The 26,397-nt window shown below is 37.7% G+C and overlaps 1 protein-coding gene across 1 annotated transcript in view; it reads right to left on the bottom strand.

The window, feature by feature from the left end:
• The window catches only part of LOC149261365 (electron transporter, putative (Protein of unknown function, DUF547)), a 101,157-nt gene that overhangs the window by 71,671 nt on the left and 3,089 nt on the right, over positions 1-26,397 (bottom strand). Inside the window, exons 3-6 of the mRNA XM_089422044.1 lie at positions 25,184-25,256; positions 24,819-24,902; positions 18,529-18,645; positions 11,458-11,832 (exon numbers count right to left, since the gene is read on the bottom strand). Coding sequence (XP_089278170.1) covers positions 11,458-11,832; positions 18,529-18,645; positions 24,819-24,902; positions 25,184-25,256 — 649 coding nt within the window. The remainder of the gene's footprint in view (positions 1-11,457; positions 11,833-18,528; positions 18,646-24,818; positions 24,903-25,183; positions 25,257-26,397) is intronic.

Here is a 26,397-nt window from a genome sequence, read left to right as displayed (position 1 = left end):
AAAAGAGAAATTTTGAATTTTGATATTTGAATTCTTGTCTCCAGACAAGCCAATTCGGCCCTCCTCCTAATCAAGTCAGCCCCAGTCAAAGAAGCACCCATTCGCCCAGCTGGAAGACTATATAAAGACACTCGTCCTCCATCATCTGGAACACACAAACAAGTATCTTTTTGTTTATCAAGCAAAGGAGATAAGGATAAGGAAAGTCGAAGTTGATCAAAAGAAGACCAAGCTCTCTCTCTCTCAATTAGCACTCGCACGTGTGGACCTGACCTCCTTCTATGACGTTGCACGCGTGACGAAAAGAACCGAACTTTTGAGGCATAACAAAGTTGCATGATTGAGACTTTTGGGTGCAAAATAAGGTCGAAATTCAGCCCTAGCAAAACAAACTAGGTCGATTCTATTGGGCAAATGTTTGACTTGACTAGGAGGGAGTTGGACTAGGTTTGACCAAGTCTACTTTGTTGGTAGGTTCGACTTTGTAATTAACTAAAAGATCTAGGTGTGTCTTTTGTTGAACTGAAGTATTTCTCTAAGGAAAATGTTGTTGGGTTTTTTCCCCGTGTGGGTTTCCCCAAGGGTACATGCTTGTGTTATTGTTTGGTTGTCTCTTTATGATCCTACTAGCATTTAGTTTCTACTGTTGAGATATTTTCTGTAATTGCTTTATGATGAATATGAAAGAAAGAAAAGAGTAACTAAAGAAATCATATTAAGTAATTATCAGTTTAGAAGATCCTATGAAAAATCAACATGGTATTAGAGCTATGGTGGAAGAGCAACCTTTGTAAAAAGTCAAATCTTGGGCTTGAATTAGCCCTCCAAACTCCAAGAGACCAATGCTATGAGAGTTTGAAATTTTTCTTTTATGCTCATTGGTCAAGAACAAAGAAAGACAAAGTCCTGAAATAAGTAGGTCGAAAAGAAGCCTCAATTTGTTTGAAGATAGCCCAAAATAAAGAACGACAAAGCCCTGAAATAAGTAGGTCGATAAGAAGCCTCAATTTATTTGAAGATAGCCCGAAAGGCCTCAAAATTTGTCTCAACAGGTCAACAAGACCTATTACAAGAGACCAAGAATCCTCAAGAGAATCAAAAGAATCTCAGACTAGGCCACAGGACCAATAGAATCTAAAAAGAAGTCGAAGTTGACTATCAAAAGGTCTAGAGACTTATTTCAATTGATCTCCAGAAAACTCATTTGAGATCAAACTAGTTATCTCAGACAGACCAATATGCTTCAACAAAAGTTACTAATGATCTTTTTTGAGATTTGTTGTTAAGGTTACCTATCTCAATCAAAGTCTCTAGAAGTTCTAGTCCAAAATTTTGTAAGAAGGATAAAGGTCAAGCTTATGTGTGAAGGTACGAAAAAGGGTTATAGGTCTGCTACAAGGTCGAAAGACCTCAGATGAAAGATATGAAGACCTATTCTCAGGAGGAGATCCAAAGTAGTCTGAGATACCTCAGTCAATAACAAAGCTAGCAAAGGTGTCTTCAAAAGTTCACTAAAATATACTTGCATTACAAGTCAACAAGGGGAATCTCACCTAAATCTCAAGTACAAGCAAGAAGATTGTACCATATGTCATAATGCGGATCCAAGAGTAAAGAATTTTGTGGAAGAAATTGTTCTTAAGAGAAGGGTTGATTCTTTAGTATCAATGGCAAAGTTGAAGTGTTTCATGTAACTTTTGATTAGTTCTTCTTGAAGATTTGTTCTGTCAACTAGGCATATTATGCAATCCATAGTCTGAAGGACTCTATTGCACAAGCACACGACAATGATGGGATGTTTAATGAGACTTAAAGAACTATAAAAAGGGCCAGCAAAGCTATAAAAATTTTGTTTGATGCCTAGAATGTAAATCATATCACAAGTCTAGACTCTATAGCAAAGGTCTAATCTGTTGTCATTACAACAGTTATCCTTGGAGAAAGACAAATATGGATGTTTAAGGAGCTAAACACACCTTTGATCTGAAGCACAAAATTTATCTTGACATTTCAAGAAGTAATGACAGCTTCTCAAATCAGATCATGGCTCAAGGCAAGACAAGGTCAATTAAGGAAATATGGGATAACAAACTTGTACCCTTCTTTGAAGACGTTGCTTTGCATGTGTTCAGTAGCAAGATGTTTTGAAAACTCTTGAAGTATCAATGTTATTTGTTGGACCTTGCATTGTTAAGAAAAGGCCCTGAAAGATGCATTACATTTGTTGCCAATATTGATTGTTGATGCCAGGGTATTTTGGTACTAAAGAATGAGACATATTTAGCAAATATGAAATATGGATGCTCAATCCTGGAATCTATTCTTTGAATGAAAAGGAACATTGTCACTAATATGCATTTGAAGAAAGCACACTTTGATGATGTAAGTTCATTGGACATGAAAAAGAGGCTTAGTACCCTTTCAAGTCTAGAGACCAAAATCCTTTCAAGTAAGATGAGTCATTTGCAGAACTTGATGTACCCTTATTATTACTACTGCTATGCTGAAGGATAAGCGCCTGGGTTGAAAAAGTCAAAATCAATGTTTAGCTAATAATACATATTTGTGAAAGTATCATCGCCAGTAATGTTGACGCAGTGGCCAAGAGATCTTACACATTACAAAGTTTGTTGGACTTGCAAAAGGAGTTCGAAAGGCTAGTATTAGGCTCGAATTCCCTCAAATCCATATGCAAGAGATATAGCACAAGACTAAGGCTAAGAAGAGGAGGATCGCAAGCTGAAATAAGAGGTCGAGGCCTGAAGTATGTAGGCCAAGGGTTTCAGGCTACTTAACCAAATGAACATAAATATGATGAAGGGCACTATGGGCAGAGCCAATACCAAGAGCAATCAGCCATATGTGAACAAGAGCTAGTCGCAGACCCTTAGAAGGTTGAGTTGGAAGAAGGATGAGTCTATATGAATTATGAGCAATTTTACCTAAGGAAGATTGGATGAGTTATCTTTGCCATGTGTTCTGAGCAAGATCGAGTTAAAAAGGGGTTGCCATGAGTCTGTTCTGCCTGAAAGGGAGGGTCAAAGCCCTATGGAGGAGGCTGAGACCATTGTGTATGCTCCAGCAGGCCAAAAAGGCCCTCAATTTTGTTAGGAGAGGGTCGTAAGGGGCGAGGGCCTCAGGTTGGCACAGCAAGGTCATTAGGCCTCAGATCTAGGCAAATCTGGTAGAGGAGGGTTGAACCCCTGATCCATCTTGAAGAGGACTGAATGAAAAGTGTAACAGAGATATATGAGGCTTGCATTTAGAGATGGTTAGTTGCTAAGGGCATATCCAAGGTCTACTAGGGCTATGGGAGTGATCCAAGCCCTAGATCTAAGGCAAGAAGGAATGTGAGTAGATTCTAGGCATAAATCTCAAAGGTTGTTCACGAACGCAATTGCTAACAGCGTGTTTAGTGAGTTGATATATATTATTCAGTGGTATTTGATGAGGCAAACCCACTATGAGTTGTTAGTATATTGTTACCCTATGTACAATGACTTGATGAAGCAAAACCATTGTTAGAGGGCAGACTTGTAAAGCCATGTGTACACTGACTCTTGGAGCATCAAGATCATTGTGTGAAGGCAGATTTGATGAGGGTTTTTATACAGTGGCATTTGTAGTGGCAAATCACTGTGAGAGGCCAGATTTGTTGAGCCTATGTTTAGTGAACCTTAGAGCAACATAGTCACTAAGAGAAGGTAGAGTTGTGGAGCTGAAGTGTGCAAGGCGTTTGGAGCAGCAAAACCCTTGTGAGCAGCTAATCGAGGGAGGCAAAGGACCTAGCAAGTGTCAAGGACAACAAATGCAGAAAGGGCTTATCTAGATGGGCTACTTGTTAATTTTAGGTATGTTCTATGCTGAGAGAAAATTTACTTCAATTTTCCATATTAGCTTAATGTCAATTCCAGATTAGCAATCACATTTAGCATGATTGTAAAATGTAAATAGAACATAAACATAAATCACAGAAGACAAGCCAAGACAATAGGACACAAGATGTGGCGCCAGCCAGGGACAAACCCCAATGTGGGGAAACCCTTGATCAATTCTTCGTATGTTCTTCAATAGTTCAGCAGAGCGAGAGATAGTACATATACATCCGAAGTCACCATTTTGACTTGTCAAAAATAACAGAAGCGATCTTCTCCAAGAATATGACACATGAGGTAGCAGATCTAAACACGAGCGATTCCATCACCATGCTATACCCATCACTGTGTTGCACTTCATTACACTATGTTGCACTCATCATACTACATCCATCATCACTGTGCTGCACCCATCATGCTGCACTTCATCATCACTATGTTGCACCCATCATGCTGACACCTACATCATGTTATATAAAACTTCAGTCCATCCTTGATACAGTCAACAACAGGCCTTCAAAGGTTGCAGTGATCCAAGAGAGGTTCCAGCACTGGCACACTGATTTGTGCAACCCTTAATACTCTATGTTGTTGGCTATGGCCTGCGGCCTAGCCCAGCAGCAAGTTAAGTCTACACACAGCACCCAACTAACTTGACCCTTGAACAGCTCATCCTAGACAGACTTGTTTGACCTTCCCTTTGAGGCTGCACCACTGTCAGATCCCATGTTGTCTAGGCTCCTTCTATGACTACACCTAGTCACCGGGATCCTACACCCAAGACTGTAGCTATGCCGAGATTGTTCTACTTCTTGTTACAGGTCTTAAGGTCTTCTGCTCCATCCATTTGATTGTGAAGACAGCACCTACAGGTATGTTGTCTATACATATACCGAGATAGGATATTGCTCCTTGTCATGCTTCAAGAATGTATCCAAACATGTTCCATACATCCGAGTTTGTGACTGCTCCTAGGTCATCTCCATACCTATGATAAAGCTTCTCCTATGACTGCGTAGGAGCCTCCTTGTCAATGTGATGATCATCCTTCATTAGGACAGCGTTCATAGAGCTCCTTCATTGATAGCAAAGAGCTCTCATTATTATATGTGGCTAGGGTATATTCTCTCTTTATGACTGCATCTAACTATGTGAGAGACAACAACTAGGGCTCCTTTTGGAGCATCCATTGGCAGCGTATATAGACTTCTCCTTGTTGCGTGTAAAGGTATCCTTTAGAACAGCGTGAAGGGATCCTCCTCTCGCTGCATAGAACCCTCATTTGACTACGGAAGAGACCTCTTCTTCCCAGCGTCTAAGAGCCTTCTTTAATTGCGAATGTAGGGCAGCTTCTAGTGTGGAATAAGGCCAGCAGTTAGGGCGTATCTGAACTGTGACTAGGGCACAAATAGAACTGCGGTTAGGGCTCTTTCCATGACAGCATTAGGTTCACTTCCATGTCTGCATTAGGGCTAAGGCTTCTCCCTTTTAGGGCAGCGTATACTCTTGGTGATTTCTCCTTCCACCAAAACCCAAACGAGTGGAGAAGAAGAGATCACAAGAGGTGTGAAAGTGTGTCTCAAATGACTTGCAAACCTCTTCTATTTATAGTGCAACAATGAGGATAAGTGGGGGTAATTTGATCGCTGGCCGACCTTGAAGAATTGTCACATAACACAAATAAATTCATATCTCTATGAATACATGTCGGAATCGGATGATCTTTAGCTCAATGCGTGTCTCTTGACAAGAGGAATCCAAGAAAAATATCAGCTGCCATAAATAAGTAGACCCACATGGAGTTTGGCCCTAGTTGCCAATTTTAACACTACTTCAACAAGTTATGTGTTTGTTCTTGTCTATTTCTGTGGGGCCAGATTGCAGATCTATGATCCTTGGTACAAGAGCTCCATGTTTCTTTTATTAATGAAGTAATAAAATAATTGAGCTTTGGGCTCATATCTCTATGAACTAAATTGACTTCACTGCTGAAGATTTCCGTTGGGCAAAGTGCTAGTAGATTGTGGGTATTTCAGTGTGTTTGTGATCGTATTTTAGACATAGAACTAATTCTGAAGTGCCAAGGAAAAAGTCAACATGGTATCAAAGCTACTTTGAAGAGCACAGGGATCAGAGTGAGCGCAAGAAGCAGAGTGTTCCAATGAAGGTTGTGTAGACTCAGAGGAAGTCTAGCTTCAGAGGAAGACTGTGAAGAATTGTCAGATGCCCTATGGAAGTTCGAATCTTTAGGTTCAAGCGATTTCGAGATGTTTTTAGCCCGTGCAAGGACAGTCACAGACCATGAAAGATCATTCATGGTGTTGAAAGGAAAGTAATTGATCTTGCAAGGGCGGGCAAGGATCACACTGGAAAAGTCATGCTACATGCGAGAATATTCAGGCACCATGCAAGACAAAGTTAGGCCTAGTACAAAGAAGTTGTGGCACATACATGGGCAGATATGGCTATGCAAGGAAAGTCACGACTCATGCGAGGATGATCATGAGCATGCAAGGAAAGTCATGGAGCTGGAAGCATGAAGGAAATACCTTCCTCACTAAGAGGGAGTGTTAAATTTTTTGGTAGCTCGAAAGGTATTTCCAAGAGAGGACAACCCATCAATAAGTTGTTTGTTGGGCGATTTACCCAAAATGGGGTTTTGGACCCAAGATGGGGTTTAGGACCAAAAGAGAAAATAATAATTTATTCTAAGGGTCAAAGAAGTGAAAACCTTAGATCTAGAAGTTTTCCTAAGTGACCCAAGGAAAAGTATTTAAAGAGCCTAAGGTGAGGTTCATGTGATGTGAAGTGCAAGAGAATATGTAATCGCTCTTGTGCTGAGAGAGCCCTAGGAATCTAAAATACTCCTGGTCTAAGGAGATCGAGTAGGTATGGAAGGTGTCTAGTTTCGTTGTAGTTTTGGAGAGGGTCGTGGCCCTAAATATTTGTGGAAGGAGTGTTGAAACGCTGTTATTAGGGTTGACTTCCCTCGGATCCATATGTAGGAGATATAGCACAGGAAAAAGGTTATGAAAAGGGTCACCGTAGGGTGAAATAGAAGGTCGAGGCCTGAAGTATGCAGGTCGAGGGTTTCAAGTTACTTGACCAAGTGAACAAAAGTATCAGGGAGGGCACCGTGGGTAGAGTGAATGCCAAGGGAAATTAGCCATATGTGAATAAGAGCTAACCGCAAACCCTTAGAAGGACAAGTTGGAATAAGGACGAGTTTATATGAAGTCTAAGTAGTTTGACCTAAGGAAGATTGGACAAGCTATCTTTGCCATGTGTTCTGAGCAAGATAGAGTTAGAAAGGGGTTGCCATGAGTCCGTTCTGCCTGAAAGGGAGGATCGAAGCCCTGTGGAGGAGGTCAAGACCAGTGTATGCTACAGCATGGAAAAAAGGCCCTCAGTTCTGTTAGGAGAGGGTCATAAGGGACTCAGGTTGGCACAGCAAGGTTGTAAGGCCTCAGATCTAGGCAGATCCAATAAAGGAGGGTTGAGACCCTGATACATCTTGAAGAGGCCTAAATGAATAGTATAACAGAGATATATGAGGCTTATGTTCAGTGATGGTTGGTTGCTAAGGGCAGATCAAAGGTATGCTAGGGCTATGAAAGTGATCCAAGCCCTGGATCTAAGACAAGGACTATGAGGAGATTTTGAGCATAAATCTCTAACGTTGTTCATAAATGCAATTATGAACAGCGTGTTTAATGAGCTGACATATATTATACAGTGGTATTTGATCAGGCATACCGACTGTGAGTTGTTGGTATATTGTTGCCCTATGTACAGTGACCTGATGAAGCAAATCCACTATTAGAAGGCAGACTTGTGTACCCTGTGTACAGTGACTCTTGGAGCAGCAAGATCACTGGGTGAACACAGATCTGATGAGGGTTGTTATACAGTGGCATTTGTAGTGGCAAATCACTGTGAGAGGCCAAATTTGTGGAGCCTATGTTGAGTGAGTCTTGGAGCAACATAGTCACTGAGAGAAGGTAAGTTGTGGAGTTGAAGTGTGCAATGATTTTGGAACAGCAGAACCCTTGTGAGCAGCAGCCGATCAAAGGAGGCAGAGGACCTACCAAGTGTGTCAAGGACAACAAGTGCAGAAAGGGTTGATCTAGATGGGCTACTTCATCAAGTAAGTTGTGTGTTTGTTCTTGTTTATTTTTGTGTGTGCAAATTGCAAATCTAATGCTGCAAATTGCAAGCCCTAGTTGTATACTATGTATGCATTTGAATCAAAGATCAAGGGCCATGATCCCTGGTATGGGAACCCTATAATTCTTTTGTTAATGAAGTAATAAAATAATTGAGCTTTGGGCTCATATCTCTGTGCACTAAATTGATTTCACTGCTGAAGATTTTTGTTGTGCAAAGTGCTAGTATATTGTGGGTATTTCAGTGTGTTTGTGATCGTGTTTTAGACGTAGACCTGATTCTGAAGTGCCAAGGAAGAAAATCAGCATTACTCAAGTAGAGTATGGCCTTTGGAGATTCACCATGTGTCAAAGTTATTGACCATAATGATGGTGAACCAAGACTAGTCTGTATACCATGTGTTAAATACACCGGAATTATGGTGACTAGTTAATTCTAATGATGTACCATGTGTCAAGGGTACCAGCCGGGACTATGGTGAGGATACACCATAGGTCAGAGGTATTGACTGGAATTATGGTAACTTGTTGATGTTGATAATTTACCATGTGTTATAGTTGTTGACCAGGATTGTGGTAATTGGATGATGCTAATGTTGATGATGAATTGTTGTAACATTTTCTTAGAGAAATTTGTCAACATGATAACATCTAGATAGTCATTATGAATATCTCCCTAGCTGAGGGAGTGTTGAATTGTGTAGCTATGGTCGGTATTCATAATTAATATTTTTAGCCCTTGTGTATCTGTAATGATAAATATTTAAAGCCTGTTCTTCATGCTATTGTCAAAAGAGAAATTTTAAGGCATGTTCGTCATGTCATTTTCAAAAGAGAAAATTTGAATTTTGATATTTGAATTTTTGGCTCCAAACAAGCCAAGTTGGCCCCCCTCCTCGTCAAGTTGGCCTGGGTCAAAGAGGCACCCATTCGCCCAGCCAGAAGACTATATAAAGACACTCATCCTCCAGCATTTGGAACACACAAACAAATACCTTTCTATTTATCAAGCGAAGGAGAAAACGATAAGGAAGGCCAAGTTGATCAAAAGAAGACCAAGCTCTCACTCTCTCCATTAGCCCTTGCACGTGTGGATCTGATCTCCTTTTGTGACCTCGCACGTGTGACAAAAAGGACCAAACTTCTAAGGTATAACAGAGCTACAAGACCGAGATTTTTGGGTGCAAAAGGAGGCTGAAATTCGGCCCTAGCAGTACAGACCAAACCAAGTCTATTGGGCATATGTTTGACTTGACTAGGAGGGAGTTGGACCAGGTTTGACCAAGTCTACTTTGCTGGTCAGTTTGACTTTGTAATTGACTAGAAGATATGGGTGTGTCTCTTGTTGAACTGAAGAATTTCACTAAGAAAAAGGTTGTTTGGTTTTTTCCCAAGGGTTAATGCTTGTGTTCTTGTTTGGTTGTCTCTTTATGATCCTACTAGCATTTAGTTTCTATTGTTGAGATCTTCTGTGTAATTGCTTTATGATAAATATGAATGCAAGAAAAGAGTAACTAAAGAAATCATAAGGATTAATTACTAGTTTAGAAGTCCTATGGAAAATCAACACGCTCTCCTCTCTAAAACTCTAGATATCTAGGGTTACAGTTAGAGTTTCTTTGAAATATCGCTAAAAGTAATCCTACTTGATGTGTTATTTCCCATTTAATAGGGATTGCATTAAATAATAGATAAAAAGCAAAATCTAGCATTTATTGCATTGTAAAACATTAGTTATAGGGCTGATATCATCATTATAATGTTGTTTTATACATTTCTCAGCTATAAAAACTCCATTACAAACCCTAAACCTTGCATATCTAATTGATAGTCTTACTCATTTATTGATTAAGGCTATTTCTTCTGGCTGCGATATGATGACCTATCATTGAAAATATATCAAACCGTAACTTATAACAGCCCTCTAATTTGCTTAAGTTGTCTAAGGATAGAGTGTTTGTGCTTTGGTAAAGAATATCTTAGCCCTCCTGGCTCCACCAATACCCTATCCCAATAGTTAGACCTCATCCATCACCTTGAATACTTCTTGTTGAATATCCTTTAGATGGTCAGTATATAGGGAAGCCTCCCTTGCAGTTCAATTACCACTAAATAGCTGGAGAAAGCCTGATGAGGTGACAGCGGTGGTCGATACCTTGTTGCCACGAGGTCTAGTTCTGCCTAGTGAGGCTCTGCACTTGGCCTGCTAGACTTTGCAGTAACAGTCTCTAAGTAAGAAATAGAACTTATTCTAAAAACAGAACCAAACTGAACGACTGAACTAGAGACTGGAACCTGTTAAATCTAGAACAGGAGTGAACTGAGTTCAAATGAAGGTGGGAAAACTAAAAATAAACCAACATTGGCATATGGATGCAGAAAGCATGCATGTGCCCTCATATCCTATATAAGTACACCTCCCTCGTGCTCTGCCACACACAAGAACCTAGGCAAACTGCTGCCATAAATGCTGCTGTATACACCAGCATTAAATACACCTCTTTCTGCTGCTGCTGTACAGACCTGCATTAAATACACCTACTTCTGCTGCTGCTGTACCAGCTGACTACGTGCATCCTGGTGCTGTGGAAAAGGCTACCAGAGCTAAGCAAGGTAAAAATATAACAATTAGAACTCGTAGGAGTTTAAAATATAAAGAACATCTTGGACAGCTATTTATATTCTTTGATTATCATTTTGAATGAAACTATCAGGATACAACTTCAGCTATCTAATTCTTCGAGAACTATCATTTATGAAAAATCAGGCAGCCATTGTTGGTGAAACAGTGGGCCAATTAGTGTCTCACTCTGTGCATTGCTAAAAGGCAGTGCCAGATGGGACCTCCCAAGTGTTTTGGCTCCCAGATTTGGTTTTCATTTCTACTTTATTATTGAAATTCAAGTAGAGAAACCTAGAATAACCTAGAAAGTGGCTGGTGACAAAGTGAGTTTTCCTACCCAGTGATGCTGACAGTCAGTGATTTCTCTATAATTTCAGATCTGAAATTACTGAGCATATTGAGTAAGCTAAACAAGTGTTCCCAATAACATTTGTGAGGAAACAGCCAAGTTCTATTTTTGCCTGTGAGAGATTTCTGTTTGCAGGAAAGGGGACACTTCACTTTATCTATTGTTGAACTCTAAAATTTTAAAAATTCTGTTCCAACACTGCCACTTCAAGTACTTTGTTAATAAAAAAGGCTCAACCATTTAAGATCATATCAACAAAGATAAGGATTCAAAATTCAGAAGCCTTAATTAGATGACTCTAAAATCTATATATTACACGTAACAAATAGATGAGTGCTAGGCTCTGCTTTAGCTTGATTAATCAAGCTACTTTTAAGAAAAATCATATGTAATAGGAAAAGAAACTAATTGAGAAGAGCTTAGCACCAAGTGTGTTGCTTATACCTGCCCCCTGGAAGCAGATTGAGAATGCGGACTCTGAATTCTTTCATCCATGGTTGATGGCGTACTCAATAATGAGGCGTGCATTGTCTTTGAGTGCAACTGTGTATTTGCAATCTGAGAACCTTGGTTGGAGGCAGACACATAATGGTGTGGAGGGGGAAGCTTGTTTGATGTAAACAAAGTCCTTGAAATAGTACTTGGAAGAATTTTATCTTCATAATTCGCATGTGCTGGTGATGTTTTATTTGAATTTTGTGTTGACAATGATCCAGCTATGCATTGATCAAAAATATTTCGATAGAGAGAAAGAATGTACTGCTCGCGATTAGTGACTTCCTCTTCAAGCACGGATATCTCCGTTATTAGCTCCTTTGTCTGCATCACACAACAAAAAGTCAATCACCTGCCTCTCTGTATGATTCTGAGAACCACAAACTCACTGTCAACTACTGGTCTTCAAAACCTGGGTAGCTTGATGCAAACACCTAATTAGAACACAACGCTTGGTTCACACAATAATGCTAAAAGTAAACACCCATATTTGCACATTAACGGAAGGTAACAAGACATAGACCTAAGGATATGTTAACTTCTACAAAACACACAAGTGAAGCAAAATTGGATAAGCATATATATGGATGCCTGTGCTTCCATAAACACTCGGCAAAATTAAAGAGTACTTCATAAATGAACATCATCATAAAAGCATGACTACCCTTTGCCTCAACCTTTAAGTCGTTCGGAATAGATAATCAATTCATAGTTTTAAAAACCAGAACCGGGTTTTCAACCAGTCACCTATCAAACTGGGGTTCAAACCAGAACTGAATTCAAAAAACCAAAATTGAAAAAAATACATAAAATAATTATTTTTAAGATTTCAAACAACGATTCCAAACCATTAGAGACAAAACATGCCAAATTTGCTCATCTATATACATGTAAGGGTGCATACATCAAAATCACACCAAATGCAAAGCATATCATCAACAAAACATATAATCAATGCAGCTCTAAATGGCCTGTAGAGTCCAAAACAAGGCTACAAGCTACTGAGTCATTGGCCTACTACAAGTCACTGATTAACGTGGTCACTCATCAAACTCATCACCAGATTCACCACTACTAGGCATTGGATCATCACCAGGAGCCGCATAAACATCATCTAGCTCAGAGTCTGAGGACTCCTCATGGCTCAGACTCCTCTACAACCTCAGCAGTAGTAGCAGCAAAACTAGGCCTAACAGAACTAGAAACAGTCCCTGGTTTCCTTAGAAACCACTCCAAAAACCACTTGCAGGTCCCACAATTCACCACATGTGCCATCGTACAGACCACCAAGGTTTGGAGCGGAACAGGCCAGTTTGGGCTGGTTGGTACTGGTTAGGTACCAACTGGACCCAAATGAAATTTTTCTGCCAGTTCATTGGTTGAGGGTCTCTGACTAGCCGTCAGCCGATTCGACAGGTTACCATTTCAAACCGGCCAGTTTTTAAACTATGTATCAAATACAGCAATAATAATCCTATGCATCATTAAACTCTCTTCCCTTTCATTTGTATGCTTCGAGGTTAACATGACAGATAACAGAATCCAACTAGCTTCTTTTTAAACACAGTTTTCTGTGCACAATTTCCTGCCTGATTTTTTAAAAAGACTTGTCTTGCAGTATACTCTGTTTTCCATGTTATGTTGAAATCTTTTGAAGAGAGCTTGTTTTAGGGAAGGATATACTTAAGGAGGCAAAGTACAGGAACAGACATCCACTGTTAAGGAAGTATTCTCCATCAAACACAGAAATTAAAAATTAATTTAACTAACACAAATTAATGTGACTTACAGTCTCTTTCTAGAAAGAACCACTCCAGAAAAGTAGATTTTAAGTTTGCATTGCGCCTATGATTTGTGAATGACAACGTTACACAGGGGCATGTTCCAAGGGTGGGGGGGCATGCCCCCCATGCTCTCAGGACATGGGTACTCCAAGGGTGATGTTTCCACATGTCGTCTTTTGACAGGGATGCAAGGAAATGCACTAAGGAATGGCCCCCTCAAAAATTGAGACATTCACATGCTCCCTTTTTACAAATGTCCACTGTTTTGAACCACCCCTCCTAGCAATTACCAATAAAATTTAATTCCTGAAGTAAAAGTTGATATTCTATTTAATTTTTCTTGAAAAGAAGGATAAAAGATAGTATAAATTTTTACTTGGATTATTAACATTACCATTAATTGTTCCAGGATGTCTGAGTGGTTTCAACCTCATTGAACTCCATATGGAGAAAATAGAATTTCATATCCCATACAAAATTTAGCAGACTAAACAATCTCCAGGATTTCAGGATTGGCAAGATTGAAGCATTTCCTTTGGATTCTATTATATATGAAGGTAATGCATCTGCCATTTAATCAAGAGCACCAAGCCCTCTATGTACCCTGATGTTGGTGGTCTTGATCATTCAACTCCCCTGTCATGATTTTAGGGGAAATGTACCCTTCACTCAAGGCAAAATCAATAATTAGTAATGTTAAGTTTTTTCTACCATATTTCAAGGCTTGGGTTAGACAGTTTCATCAAAATTGGACAGTGTTGACTACTGTCCCTGGAGAACAATGTTGATGCAAGGGGTGACTCAATGATGAGGATCCCAATATAAGCGATTGTTTGGATGATATGTAATTATTTGTTGGAGCATGACGTTTTTCAGACTTGTTATCCCATGACTTGTACAGTTCACTAAAGGATCAATGCACTCGTGATTTTATCACAACCGGCAATTCCACAAATGAGATCAACAGATTGTACATGGATGTTTGCCAAAGATGTTTCTAAACTTTGCTCAGCCAAACCCAACACGTTGCAGGAAGCAGAAAACATGCAGCTCCCAGAGGCTCCTTCAAATAGAGCAAGAGACCACACAAGTTTTCCAGCTATGTGGCGCTAATGCGTAAGATTATTGATTCAGAACCTGCAACTTATGAGGAAGACGGAAAACAACAAGTGTGGAAGGATGCTATGATGGAAGAGTACCAATCCATCATGAAAAATGATGTGTGGGACATGGTTCCAAGACCAGAAGGGAAGTCAGTGGTGACTTCAAAATGGATCTACAAGATCAAGCATGCTGCAGATGGCAGCATATAAAAGTACAAGGCTAGATTTTTGGCTATAGGATTCTCCTAGAAAGAAGGAAAAGATTGTAATGAAACATTTGCTCCAGTAGCCAGATACATTTCTATTAGATCTATCATCTCTATTGCTTCTGTTATGGGTTGGAAATTACACCAGATGGATGTAAAGACTGCCTTCTTGAATGGTGTAATTGAAGAAGAAGTGTACATAGAGAAGCCACAAGGTTTTGTGATCCATGGGAAGGAGTCCCATGTTTGTAAATTAAAGAAAGTTTTGTACGGGCTTAAGCAGGAACCCAAGGTATTATTTGCCAGAATAGACAGTTATTTGATGAGCTTGGGGTTGACCAAGAGTAATGCAGATCCCAACCTTTACTACAAGGTTGAAGATGATTGCCCCTTGATATTGGTACTATATGTAGATGGCATGTTTCTTACAGAGATGAAAAGATCATAGATGGGTGCACACTGCAAGAGGAAGCTCACTTCAGAGTTCGAAATGAAGGATATGGGTTTAATGCACTATTTCTTGGGATTAGAACTGTGGCAGAGACTAGATGATATCTTCCTTAGCCAAGGGAAGTATACAATTGAGATCTTGCAGAGATTCGGGATGATGGACTGCAAGTCCATGGCCACACCTATGGTTACGAATCTGAAGTTCTTGAGTGATTCTTCTTCAAATTTGGTTGTTCCCACGATATACAGACAGTTGATCGGGTCCTTGATGTACCTAGTTAATACCAGGCCGGATATATGCTTTGCAGTAAACACATTGAGTCAATACATGGTTGAGCCTAGACATGTACATTGGTAGCAGCAAAGCATGTATTGAGGTACCTCCATGATACAGTTGGATATGGACTCAGATGTCTCGGACAGTGAAGTAAAGTTGCAAGCTTGTACACACTCTGACTAGACAAGGAATGTTGTAGACAGGAAAAGCACATCGGGATGTTGCTTCGGTTTGGGATTAGGTGTGATCTCATGGTTTAGCATAAAATTATTGTCAGTGGCATTCAATACAGCAGAGGCAGAATATATGGCAGCCAGCGAAGCAGTGTGGCTTCGGAAATTGCTTGCAGGGTTATTTAATCTAGAGTTAGAGCCAACTTTGATACACTGTGATAATCAAAGTTGTGTGAAGCTTTCAGAGAATCCATTCTTTCATGACAAGTCAAAACATATAGGGATCAAATACCATTTCAGCCGAGACATGGTACCAAAAAGGAGCAGTGGAACTCTGGTACATATCCACAGATGAGCAGACAACAGACATTCTCACCAAGCCTTTATCTAAAGTGAAGTTTGAATACTTCAGAGACAAGCTTGGCGTGATGCAAAATGTCCACCCTCGTTGAGAGGGAGTTGTGATGTTTCTCCTACAGCAGGCAGATACTCTCCGTCTAGCCAAGGGTTTCCCAGATCAGTGATGTGAAGTGACTGAGGGAGTAATGAGTACCCTGGTACAAGTTTTGCCTATGCCATGTGAAGTGGCTAGGTGTGATTGGGACTACTAGGAGAGGAGAAACATCATAGGTATTGGCGGCGTAGTCTTGAGACTATGGTGGTAGTCCTACCCGTACCATGTGAAGTGGTTGGGTGTGGCTGGCACTACTAGAGGAGAACATCATGGAATAATACCCTCCTCACTAAGAGCAAGTGTTGATGTTTTATATCGCAGTGGAAGATATTCCCTTTCGAATAACAATGTATAATATACATTATATTATGTACAACAATATATATATAATATAATATAATATATATATATATATAAATAATCAATAATTAATTAATAATAATAAAAAGGAGAAAAAAAATATGTATTTTCAATAAGACATGTCTATTAATGAAAAGACACCCTGACTATGTATATTATCGGGGCTCTCAATCATAATTAGACATCAATAAATATATCATATATCTTATATCAATCTAATAATGTTTACTCAATCGTAAAAATGAAATAAAGGTTGAGAATTTTTCAAGTGTGTAATTATTGATCATAAGGCAATAATTACCAAGATCTAAAAATAAGAAAGATTTCAACATCCCAATGCAAACCCTGACCTCCACTTGCATGCACCACTGGATTCTGTTTTGGGTGTATTCACTTCAAAAGTGGAAAGTTGTTTGAACGATGTCGAAGGTACAGGGGAGGATCATGCAGAGGGCTGCAGCCATAAACACAGCACACATCTAGACCATTATGCTGCATTGTCGCATTAAGTTCCATGACTGCCAGGAATTACAGTTGCCTCTCCATTTCATTCTTTGGTTCCCACAAGGCAAGATAATCGCCTGATCTACTCCCAATAATTCGGGCAATTAGATCTTAACATCAGCTCTTCAACAGATGGCTCCAACAGGCACTTGGAAGCACAAGGCTGCTACAAGCTACCGACAACACAAGACTTTGGTTCAGCAGGATGCGGAAGATGCTACAAATGGGCTTACAGAGATTCCATCCCTCCAAATCTTCAGCGAGCAATCCAAGAGGTAGAAGAGGATGCCAAAATTTACAAGGACCTACACGGAGGATGCAATGGTTAATCAGGCTGCTTCCAATTTCATCCCTGATTTAGACTTCAGTCACACCAGGGATACAAAATTATCTCCAACAGTGGAGCTCAATTGGCACACCGAGGACTTCACCCTGCTTGCCAAGGATTCCTACCACCACAAAATTTGCCATCAACTTGACTTTCTGGAACGACAGAACTGTCCATTGATTACTCTGTGTTCTTTGCTCATTCAAAAAAATGGCAGCATTGTGCAGACTGTTCTAGAAGGAATCTCCTGAGATACTGCTATTTCAGTTCCAATGCAGCAGGCGAATGAATAAGGCAATGTTCCAAATTCCTCTAGTCATGGTCTCTAGTTTAAATTGGGTTGATTACACTTTTGCTTATTTCATGTGCTGTTTCTGTTTTGCGTATTTCATATGCTGTTTCTGTTTGTTCTATACACTGTTTCTGCTTTCCCTTGTGGTGGAATGGTTCCATTTTGTCTTCACAGTGACCCTTTTCCGAGTACAATGACTGTCATGTTATGGCCTAGTTTCCCTTAGGGCGGGCCTATTCCTCTCCTTTATTTTCTGATAACTTCTCTACGTTACAAACAATCTGGATAACTCCCAAGTCCTATCAGGCAGTGAATTTATACCAGGAGAGCCTAGTATGGATGTTTTTTGGACTGTAATGTATTTATGTAAATTTGTGTTATAATAAAATAGATCAGATCTTCTTTTCTATATATATATATATATATATATATATATATATATATAATTTGCATATTTTATGTACTTTTTGGTACACCAGTTCACCATCAAATTCTGGTTCCGTACTAGTCAGACCTCAACCAGTTCTGATTTTGATAACTATGGCTACATGTAATGATGAATGTTATTGGCACACTGTTATGTATAAGATTTCAGTGAATTATGTTCAGTTTTCAAATATTTTAATTTATATTTCCTAGTATTTCAGGCAAGGTCCCCTATGTTGGAGACCCCAACATCCCCTATGATGTTCCCCACAATTGGGGAGGTGCTTCTACACATCCCCCAGATGCATTTTCCCTCTCCTGCATCCTGGAAACTTCAGAGAGCAATGATAAATAATTATTCTAGACACCATTTGACCACTTTCATTTAAAAATTTTAAATATTCTGAAAAAAAAAGTCAACTTTTTTGTGTAAATTTTATGAAGAATGTTTGCATCTTATTCTGTTGACTGTGACATACCATATTCCTTGATTTATTATCTGGTAAATGCATGGCAATGTACAGATACATTTACAACCATATGAACTTACACATATTACAAATTATAATTCAAAATTTTAGAGAAAGCATAGAATTTTTTTTCCATGCAAGAAGCAAGTGTAAACTAGGTATGCTTCTTGCACCAAGGCAGAATTCCAACTACCTGAGAGGCAAAATGATGGTGCCCTGGTGAAATGGCACTTGAAGCTCGACCCATGGCTCTTTCAAGTGTATTCCGCATTGATTTTTCATATTCCAGACGCATCTGTAGCTCTTCAACCTGACAATATAACGCAATCCAACGTAAGCATAATCAACTCAAGCATTCCAAAAATATTGTTAATGCAGACAAGAGTGTCGGTAATTGGCAGATTAATATATTGGAGTTCAGACTTCAACCATATCCTGATAGACATGGGATCAGATCAGAATCTGCAATGGCACTGTAAAATGATGGCATTAACTATTTCCTATCAGTCATGTTATTCATGATAGTCAGGAGGCTGCCACTGTTTCATTGATCATAGGATTATTCACATATGGCTAACGTGGAGGGACATAAGAGTTTACTGCCTAACTCACACCCATAAAGCTCCTGCCCCAAACGTGTGCTATCACCAGCATGAGAGGAGTAGCAAGCTAGCAGAATGGAGGAGAAGAAGGCAGTTGCCAAATTTAGATTACAGATCTAAATTTGGCTCTATGAAAAGATTGAACAGAGGTTGACAAGATGGCGTCATAGATGGTTATCTAGAGGAGGCAGGTCAGCCTTAGTCAAATCAGCATTGGCAGGGATTATGATTCATTGGCCATCTTTATCCCACATTCCAAATGAAACACGGAAAAATATAAGGAAAATTGTTAAATTTTTTGTGGACAAGTAAAGGAAAAGAAGGGTTTCCCTTTGGTAAAGTGGAAAGAGCTTGCAAAGCTGAAAGATATCGGAGTTTGGGGGTTGAAGGGAATACACTTGTTTGAGTATGAAGAATGTTATAAAATGAAGGTTTTAGGGAAAAATTGTGAATGAAAAATATATAGCACAAAGAAAAATGAAGAAGTGGATCAAGAAAGAGCTAATTATATTGGAGGAGGCTCTATTATCTGGAAGGCTCTGGTGAAATCATTTCCGTTGATTGGGAGGTGGCCAGAGTAGAAGATATGAAGTAAAAATAAAGCAAATATAGGGGAGGATCCATGGATGAGATGCACAGGAATTTTTAAACCATGTAGATCATTACTACAAACTCTGCATAACATGGCAATATGCAGTATCACTGGCATTGCAGATCAAGGCAATAGTTGTGTATGGGATACCATGTAGATCATTACTACAAACTCTGCATAACATGGCAATATGCAGTATCGCTGGCATTGCAGATCAAGGCAATAGTTGTGTATGGGACCAAGGATGGAAAACTGCTTCACAGGTAGATATCCAAGGGGAACTAGGAGAAAAAAGGATATAGTATATCTTCAATCTAAAACACAGTGCTAAGAAATTAAAAAATGAAGATGTTGTAATTATCTGGTCAATTAATACGTCCTCGTGAAATTACAAGTGAAACTATATGAGGTCAGGATGGAAGATAAAGCGGGAGAAAAGAAGTGGCAGAAGTCCATTTGGAAACTGAAATACCCATTAAAAACAAGGACATTTTTATGATGGGAGTTATCTTATAGAATTCTAACCAATGTTTCACCAAGTTTCCAGGACAGGAGAGTGTGGGAGTGGGGAGGCGCACGCGGGTGACATGTGGAAGCAGACCCAAAGAATTGGGAAATTCAAGGGGACAAGACGACATCAGAGTCCCTAGCATAGAGGTCCTTGTCTCTAAAAATATAAAAATAAAAAAAATAATGATAAAATCTCAATAATAACAATTCAGCCCATGCAAGTTCATCATTGTACAATATAAATACTAAACAGTAAACCGTAAAATAGTATTCAATTCTAATTAAACTGTATAATGATAAATGAAACAGAAATAGTAAAAATCCTGATGTATTGAATTAAATTCATCATTCTAGAATCTAATTAGTACTAAGAAAAATAGTAATATTGAATCTGAAATAGTAAATTGAAATTCTCAAACTCAAAATAGTGAACAGTGACAAGAAAAATCAGTAGATATTGAAGTCTGAAATAGTAAATTGAAATTACTCAAACTCAAAAGTAGTGAACAGTGACAAGTCAAAAACTCAATCTGACGTCATCAGTGAAAAGTCAAAAGGTAAAATTGAATATAAATAATAGACAATGAACTTTGAAAATAAAATGAGCATCAAAAAGTGAAAATAAATAAAAAGTAAATAACATCGTTTTATACAAAGACTCTTCTGGATAAATCACATAAAATATTATGTAATAATATTTTTATTTATTCCTTGTATTTCATAAAAATAAATAAAAATTTATTTTTTAAGAGTATTATTATAATTAAATTATCTTGATTTTCATTTTATTTCTTTTCGTCTTTCTTCAATTTATAATAATATTTTTTAGATCTTAAATTTGTTTTTTAATGTCAAGCTTTTCTGATTTTCGTTGACTTCTTTTTTCTTCTCTTTTATTTTTATTTGTATTATTTTCGATATATGTTTTCATTTTTATATTATTTCGATTTTTTTCATTGCGTATTGCTATTCGATTTTTTATGTTTTTTTTAATGTTTTATTTAGTTAAATATTATTTATTTTCTTTTTTCTCAAGTTTTCTATATTTTTAAATTTTATATTTTATAACGTCTCATTAAAATATATTATTATTATTTTTTCCGTTAGGTCTTAAGCTATTGGTTTTTGACCTTCTTATCTTTCTTTGACTTCTGATTTGTTTTCTTTATATTTTTATCTTTGTTTATATATATATATAAATGAATTTCATTTTTAATTATTTTTTTTTATTTTTACTTTACTTTTTTGTGTTTTTCTTAACATCTCAATTAGTAAAATATTATTTCTTTTTTTTCCTTAAAATCTCTATTTTTAATTTTATATTTTAATGTCTCTTTGGAATATAATATTATTCTTTTTCTTTTCGTTACGTCTTAACCATTGCATCTCTACTGTATTTATTTGTTTGCTTGAATCAGACTCTCCATATTTGTCTTAATGATGAACCACAGTGAGTGGTTCAAAACGCGTCGACTTTAAAACCTTTATGTGATTTATCCGAAGAGTCTTTGTATAAATCATGAATCATAGAAACCTGAATTCAGAGAAAATAACAATGTTATCAGAACCGAACCGGAAAACCTTGTGGACCGGGAACTAGTCGGAACTGGACCAAAACTGGTTAAAAAAACCAGACCAAAAAACCAATTGACCAAAAACACATAAAATATTCAAATTTAAAAGAAAAACATATATATACATGTGCATCCATATGAATCCAAACGAATCCAAACCATTTATGCACGAATAAGCAAAAGTTCTCATTTATATAGCATGTAAGGGTGCACATAACCAAAAATACATCAACAAATAGACTCTATATGGCCTCTAGCATCCAAATAAAATCATGCTAGTATGCTACAACAAATGCCTACATATCATCAAAACCATTGCCTATATTGGGATCTTTGTCATCAATATAACCCTCTAAGCATTAAAATAACATAGAAAAAGCGTAGCATGCTATGTCAAGATTTTGTTTGAGTGATGAGTACATTTTTAGTAGAGTCATGATAGACAAGTTCGACAACCAATGCCACTAACATCAAAGTACATAGAGAGCTTGGTGCTCTTTATTAAATACTAGTTCCATACCCTTGTACATCAGAAAATCCAATGGAAACCCCAATCCTGAAATCCTGAAAAACCATTAAGTTTGTTGGATTTTTATTGAAATCTAAAATTCTACTTTCTCCGTATGAAATCCAATGAGGTTGGAACCACTCTCGAACATCCTAAGCCATGTCATGGTAATGTTAAAAGATTAAGTAAAAAGATGAAGATGAAAGATAAAGAGGACATGGCAAGCTCCTGGTAGGTCTGTTCCATGAAAATTGAATAATGAAACAATAGATCACCTTTTTGTGCATTGTCTTCTCTCGAAAGAAGTGTCATCTGATGTCTATAAACTGACTAATGGAAAGGGGATATGAGACGGAGAAAATATTTCTGAATGCCTTAATAGATGGTATAAAGAAAAAACAATTTCAGATCATAAAGGATCTGTCGTGTACTAGAGTATGGTAAAGCTGGCTACCAAGGAACAAAATGGCATTCCAAGGAAAAGAGATAATGCCAATTCAGGTGAGCCACCAGGTGAGATATCCTTGCGGGGACATTGCAGAATCCAAGAGTACTTAAAGCTCCAGATATAGATCAATGTATGGCTTGGGGATTATTTTTACGGTGCAAGCCAAGGTTCTCCAAGTATCTGTGGTGCAGGAGGTGTTCTACACCTATCAGAAAATCCTTTTATTGCATTTAAATCAGCTAGTGAACAAGGCACCAATGATCGGGCTGAGTTATTTGCTTCTCTTACTAAATATTGCATCAGACGGAGGTACATCCAATATTTAAATTCTGGGTGATTCGAAGCTTAGGGCAAATAGAATGAACAAGCTAGATAATTTTTAATACTCATTCTGATTGTGGAAAAGATAAGAGAGGTAAGGCATCTGTTTGTCCTTGTCATTTTCAACATGTATTCAGGGTATTAAAATCAGAAGGCTGATAAATTATCTAAGGAAAAAATATGACTTCAAGGACAGTTGTTTGTAGCAGAAACTTCGGAAGAAGATTTTGCACCTGAAGCAGTGTTATCCATATACCGACGGACTGTGGATAAGTGTAAAATTTGTTCCGTACTGAAAAGTTGTGAAGCGATTAGAACTTATAGAGCTCACTAATTCTTAGTTGTAAGTTGTAAATTTTGTTTCAGTATTCATTGTCAAGATCAATTTGGATGACTGTATAAGCAGATCTTTTAGATAATTTAAGCTTAAGGTTTTGAAGAAGGAGAGAGACCTAACTCTCAGGGGCATCAGAAAGGCACTTTGCTGTGTATATTTTATTTTCTTCATATATATGTCTTTTTCCATGGAAGCAGAAAAAAAAATAGCTTTCACAGAGCATTCAAATAAGAACAAGCATTCTACTAGTGTCAACAAAATGAAGTGCCCCTGCCAAAAAACATGAGACTTCTAGATTAAGAAGGAAGATAAAGTTGGAATCAGTTGTCCTCGGAAACTTGCAATTAACGGTCTTTACACATTGCAGTAAAAAACAATATTGACAACAATAATAACATTATTAATCAAATTTAATATTAATAACAGCATATATATATATATATATATATAGCCTGCCTTCTATTTATCTTAGCCAACCTATATATTTAAACATATAACAAAAACTTAATTATATATAATAACCTTCACATATCATGTGTTTCTCTCATTTCTCTGATGATGGGTGATGTGTGTTTCTCTATCTCTCTGTAGCTCACTCAAAACATCAAACTCCACAACTTCAGCACAAGGTTACCGCAAAGCATTGGTGTGCGATGACAAAGTTTAACATAACTATAGAGGTCATCAGTATTCATACAAAATCATGCTAGCTTTACCATGCGAAGATGTGTGGGCTACTAGCACAAACAGAGTGTTGAAGATGGACTTGAAGAATTTAACATGGGCCTGGCAATTATCCTATGCAAGGCAACAAATTGACAATTGCAACAAAAGATAAGGAGAAATTTGAAATTGTAGAACAAAAGTTAAGAGTGTAAAATTGGAGGTTAACTGCAATTAATAGTTCAAGTTACAACAAAAGTACTGTTCATTTGAATGTGGACAATGCAAAAACTCAACAAAATGGTAGTAGGGAAAGCATCTACACAAGAAATTTCATAAGGAAACAGTTCACAACATGCTGAAAAAGGCAAGGAACCCTTGAAAATGCAACCATGAGAGGTATATCTAGTTCTTTCTGCAAACTTTGCTCGCAAGGCATAGGAGATTTATAACTCATTAGACTGCAGAAGAAAGAAAGGACATCTTCTGAAGAAAAATTGTGGGAAGATTGTAAAAGCTCCTTTGTCAGCACCTCAATTTTTGCAAGAAAAACAGAAAATGAATTGGAATGAGAAATTGCAAATCTATAGGAGAAAGAAGTTTCAAAATTCACAAAAGAAGAATAGAATGTTGAAGCCAGATTGCAATGTTGAAGTCAGATTGCAACCAGTTGCAATATCAATAACTTCTAAGGATTAGTATTATCAACTTATTGGCTCTAAGTGCTGCTATCATCCATTTTTTAGATTATCATAACGAGTGGCATAACATTTCAATCATCCAAACCACAACGTACCACCAGTTAATACTCCAACTGAACTAGAGCCAGATTGAAGTTGAATTATTGTTGGATTTGACATAATATAAGTTCCAACTTCAATTGCAATACAGTAAACAAGGAAGCAAGAACATGATAATTGGCTCTCACATCATGTTCCAATGCAGCTCGTCGTTCTGATGGTGTGCACCTTGCTATATCTTTAGCATTTGGATTTAAACGAGTTCCTGATCCCTAGTAGATCATACAGGAAAACAAAAAAGAAGGGATTAGATATATTGGCAAATAAAAAGAGGAAACCAACTTTCCATATATATTTTATAATCAAAATATTTATGAATAAAAAAAGAGAGCATTTACCCTTTTTTTTGTTTTTTGACCTTCTTTCTACTAGGGAAATATAGTGAACTTTGCTCAAAGTTTGACACTTGTTTTGGGAAAAGATTCTAGAAAATACAGTAGGCATTAGATGAAAATGGGACTGGATATAGCTGATGCACATTAGTAATCCTCACCTTCCTTGCTGTCTTCCCAGCTTTGGCAACAAATATGTCCCAGTTTGGAGAGGCTCCTTTGTTATCTGAAGCACTGCCGAACAGAAAACTATGAAAGACGTTTCCAAACAGAAGACAAAGTAGATCTAAAATTATCATAACATCAGGTCTCCCTTTAGAATTGATAAGAAATATTGCTACATCAACATATTGTATTCAATGCATCACTAGTCAAAATAATAGAAGATCAAGTATAGTAGAGAGATTTGGTTATTTTGTATGATCAAATTGTTGATCCTTTACTTTTGTATGAATTACAATTGAACAGTAATCCTTTTAAGGCGATATTGTTAGAGAAAGGATATCCTTTAATTAGTGATTTCTGTATTTTATACCATATGTTATAGCTTCCTTGCTGATCATTTTCATTTTCATGGTTTACCATATCACTATATGATTGTTTCTCATCGAAAAAAAACAAAAAATACTTGAAGGCGCGATAGGTCTCTATCTCTTGCAAGCTCCAAGAGAATAGACGTTGTCCATTTACACATCTATCCATCATAAATTTCTATATTTCTGATTATCTGATGGTTGACCAGAACATGTGATCCATTGGTTTTATTATTATATTATCTGCAAGCAGATAAAGTAGTTATGAATCTGCCAACAAAAAAAAATCATTTACACATCTATCAGTCATAAATTTATATGCTTCTGGACATCCAATTAGAAAATGTGATCCACTCGTTAGAGTGGACAAATGGCAATGTATATTGCAAAGCCTCCTGATATTGTCAGGAAGGAACAGGCACAAGAACATTACAAAGATGGATGCCATGTGGGCATTGAAACAGAAGAAGAGCAGATGTCAAGGCATTGACAGGGGAACAGAGCATCAATAGCAGTCAAAAGACGAAGAGATTGGAGGGAATCAAACACAAGCAGACTTGCAGCTGTTATGTGTAGAACCCGAGGTGATTTAGAGAGAGCACCAAGGTTGAAATCGTTACAGTTTTGAAGAACTAGAGCTAGAACCATTAAGTGCATGAAGAGGATACAAGAAGGCCAAGAATTGAACTGCCGTGAAAACTATGAACAAAAGGAAAAACAAGAAGACTAATCGCCACAGACATAATAATAAAAGCAAAAGAATGAGATCTATAAAGGGAGATCAAAAAGATTGAGATTGGGTGCAGCTATAGGGACATTTAAGCTGCCATAACATCTGGCCT

This window comes from Pinus tabuliformis, chromosome 6 (genome assembly GCF_031772625.1).
Source record: "Pinus tabuliformis cultivar Carrire ecotype Pingquan chromosome 6, CPIR1, whole genome shotgun sequence".
Lineage (NCBI taxonomy): Eukaryota > Viridiplantae > Streptophyta > Pinopsida > Pinales > Pinaceae > Pinus > Pinus tabuliformis.
This window is presented reverse-complemented; position numbering and strand designations above follow the sequence as displayed.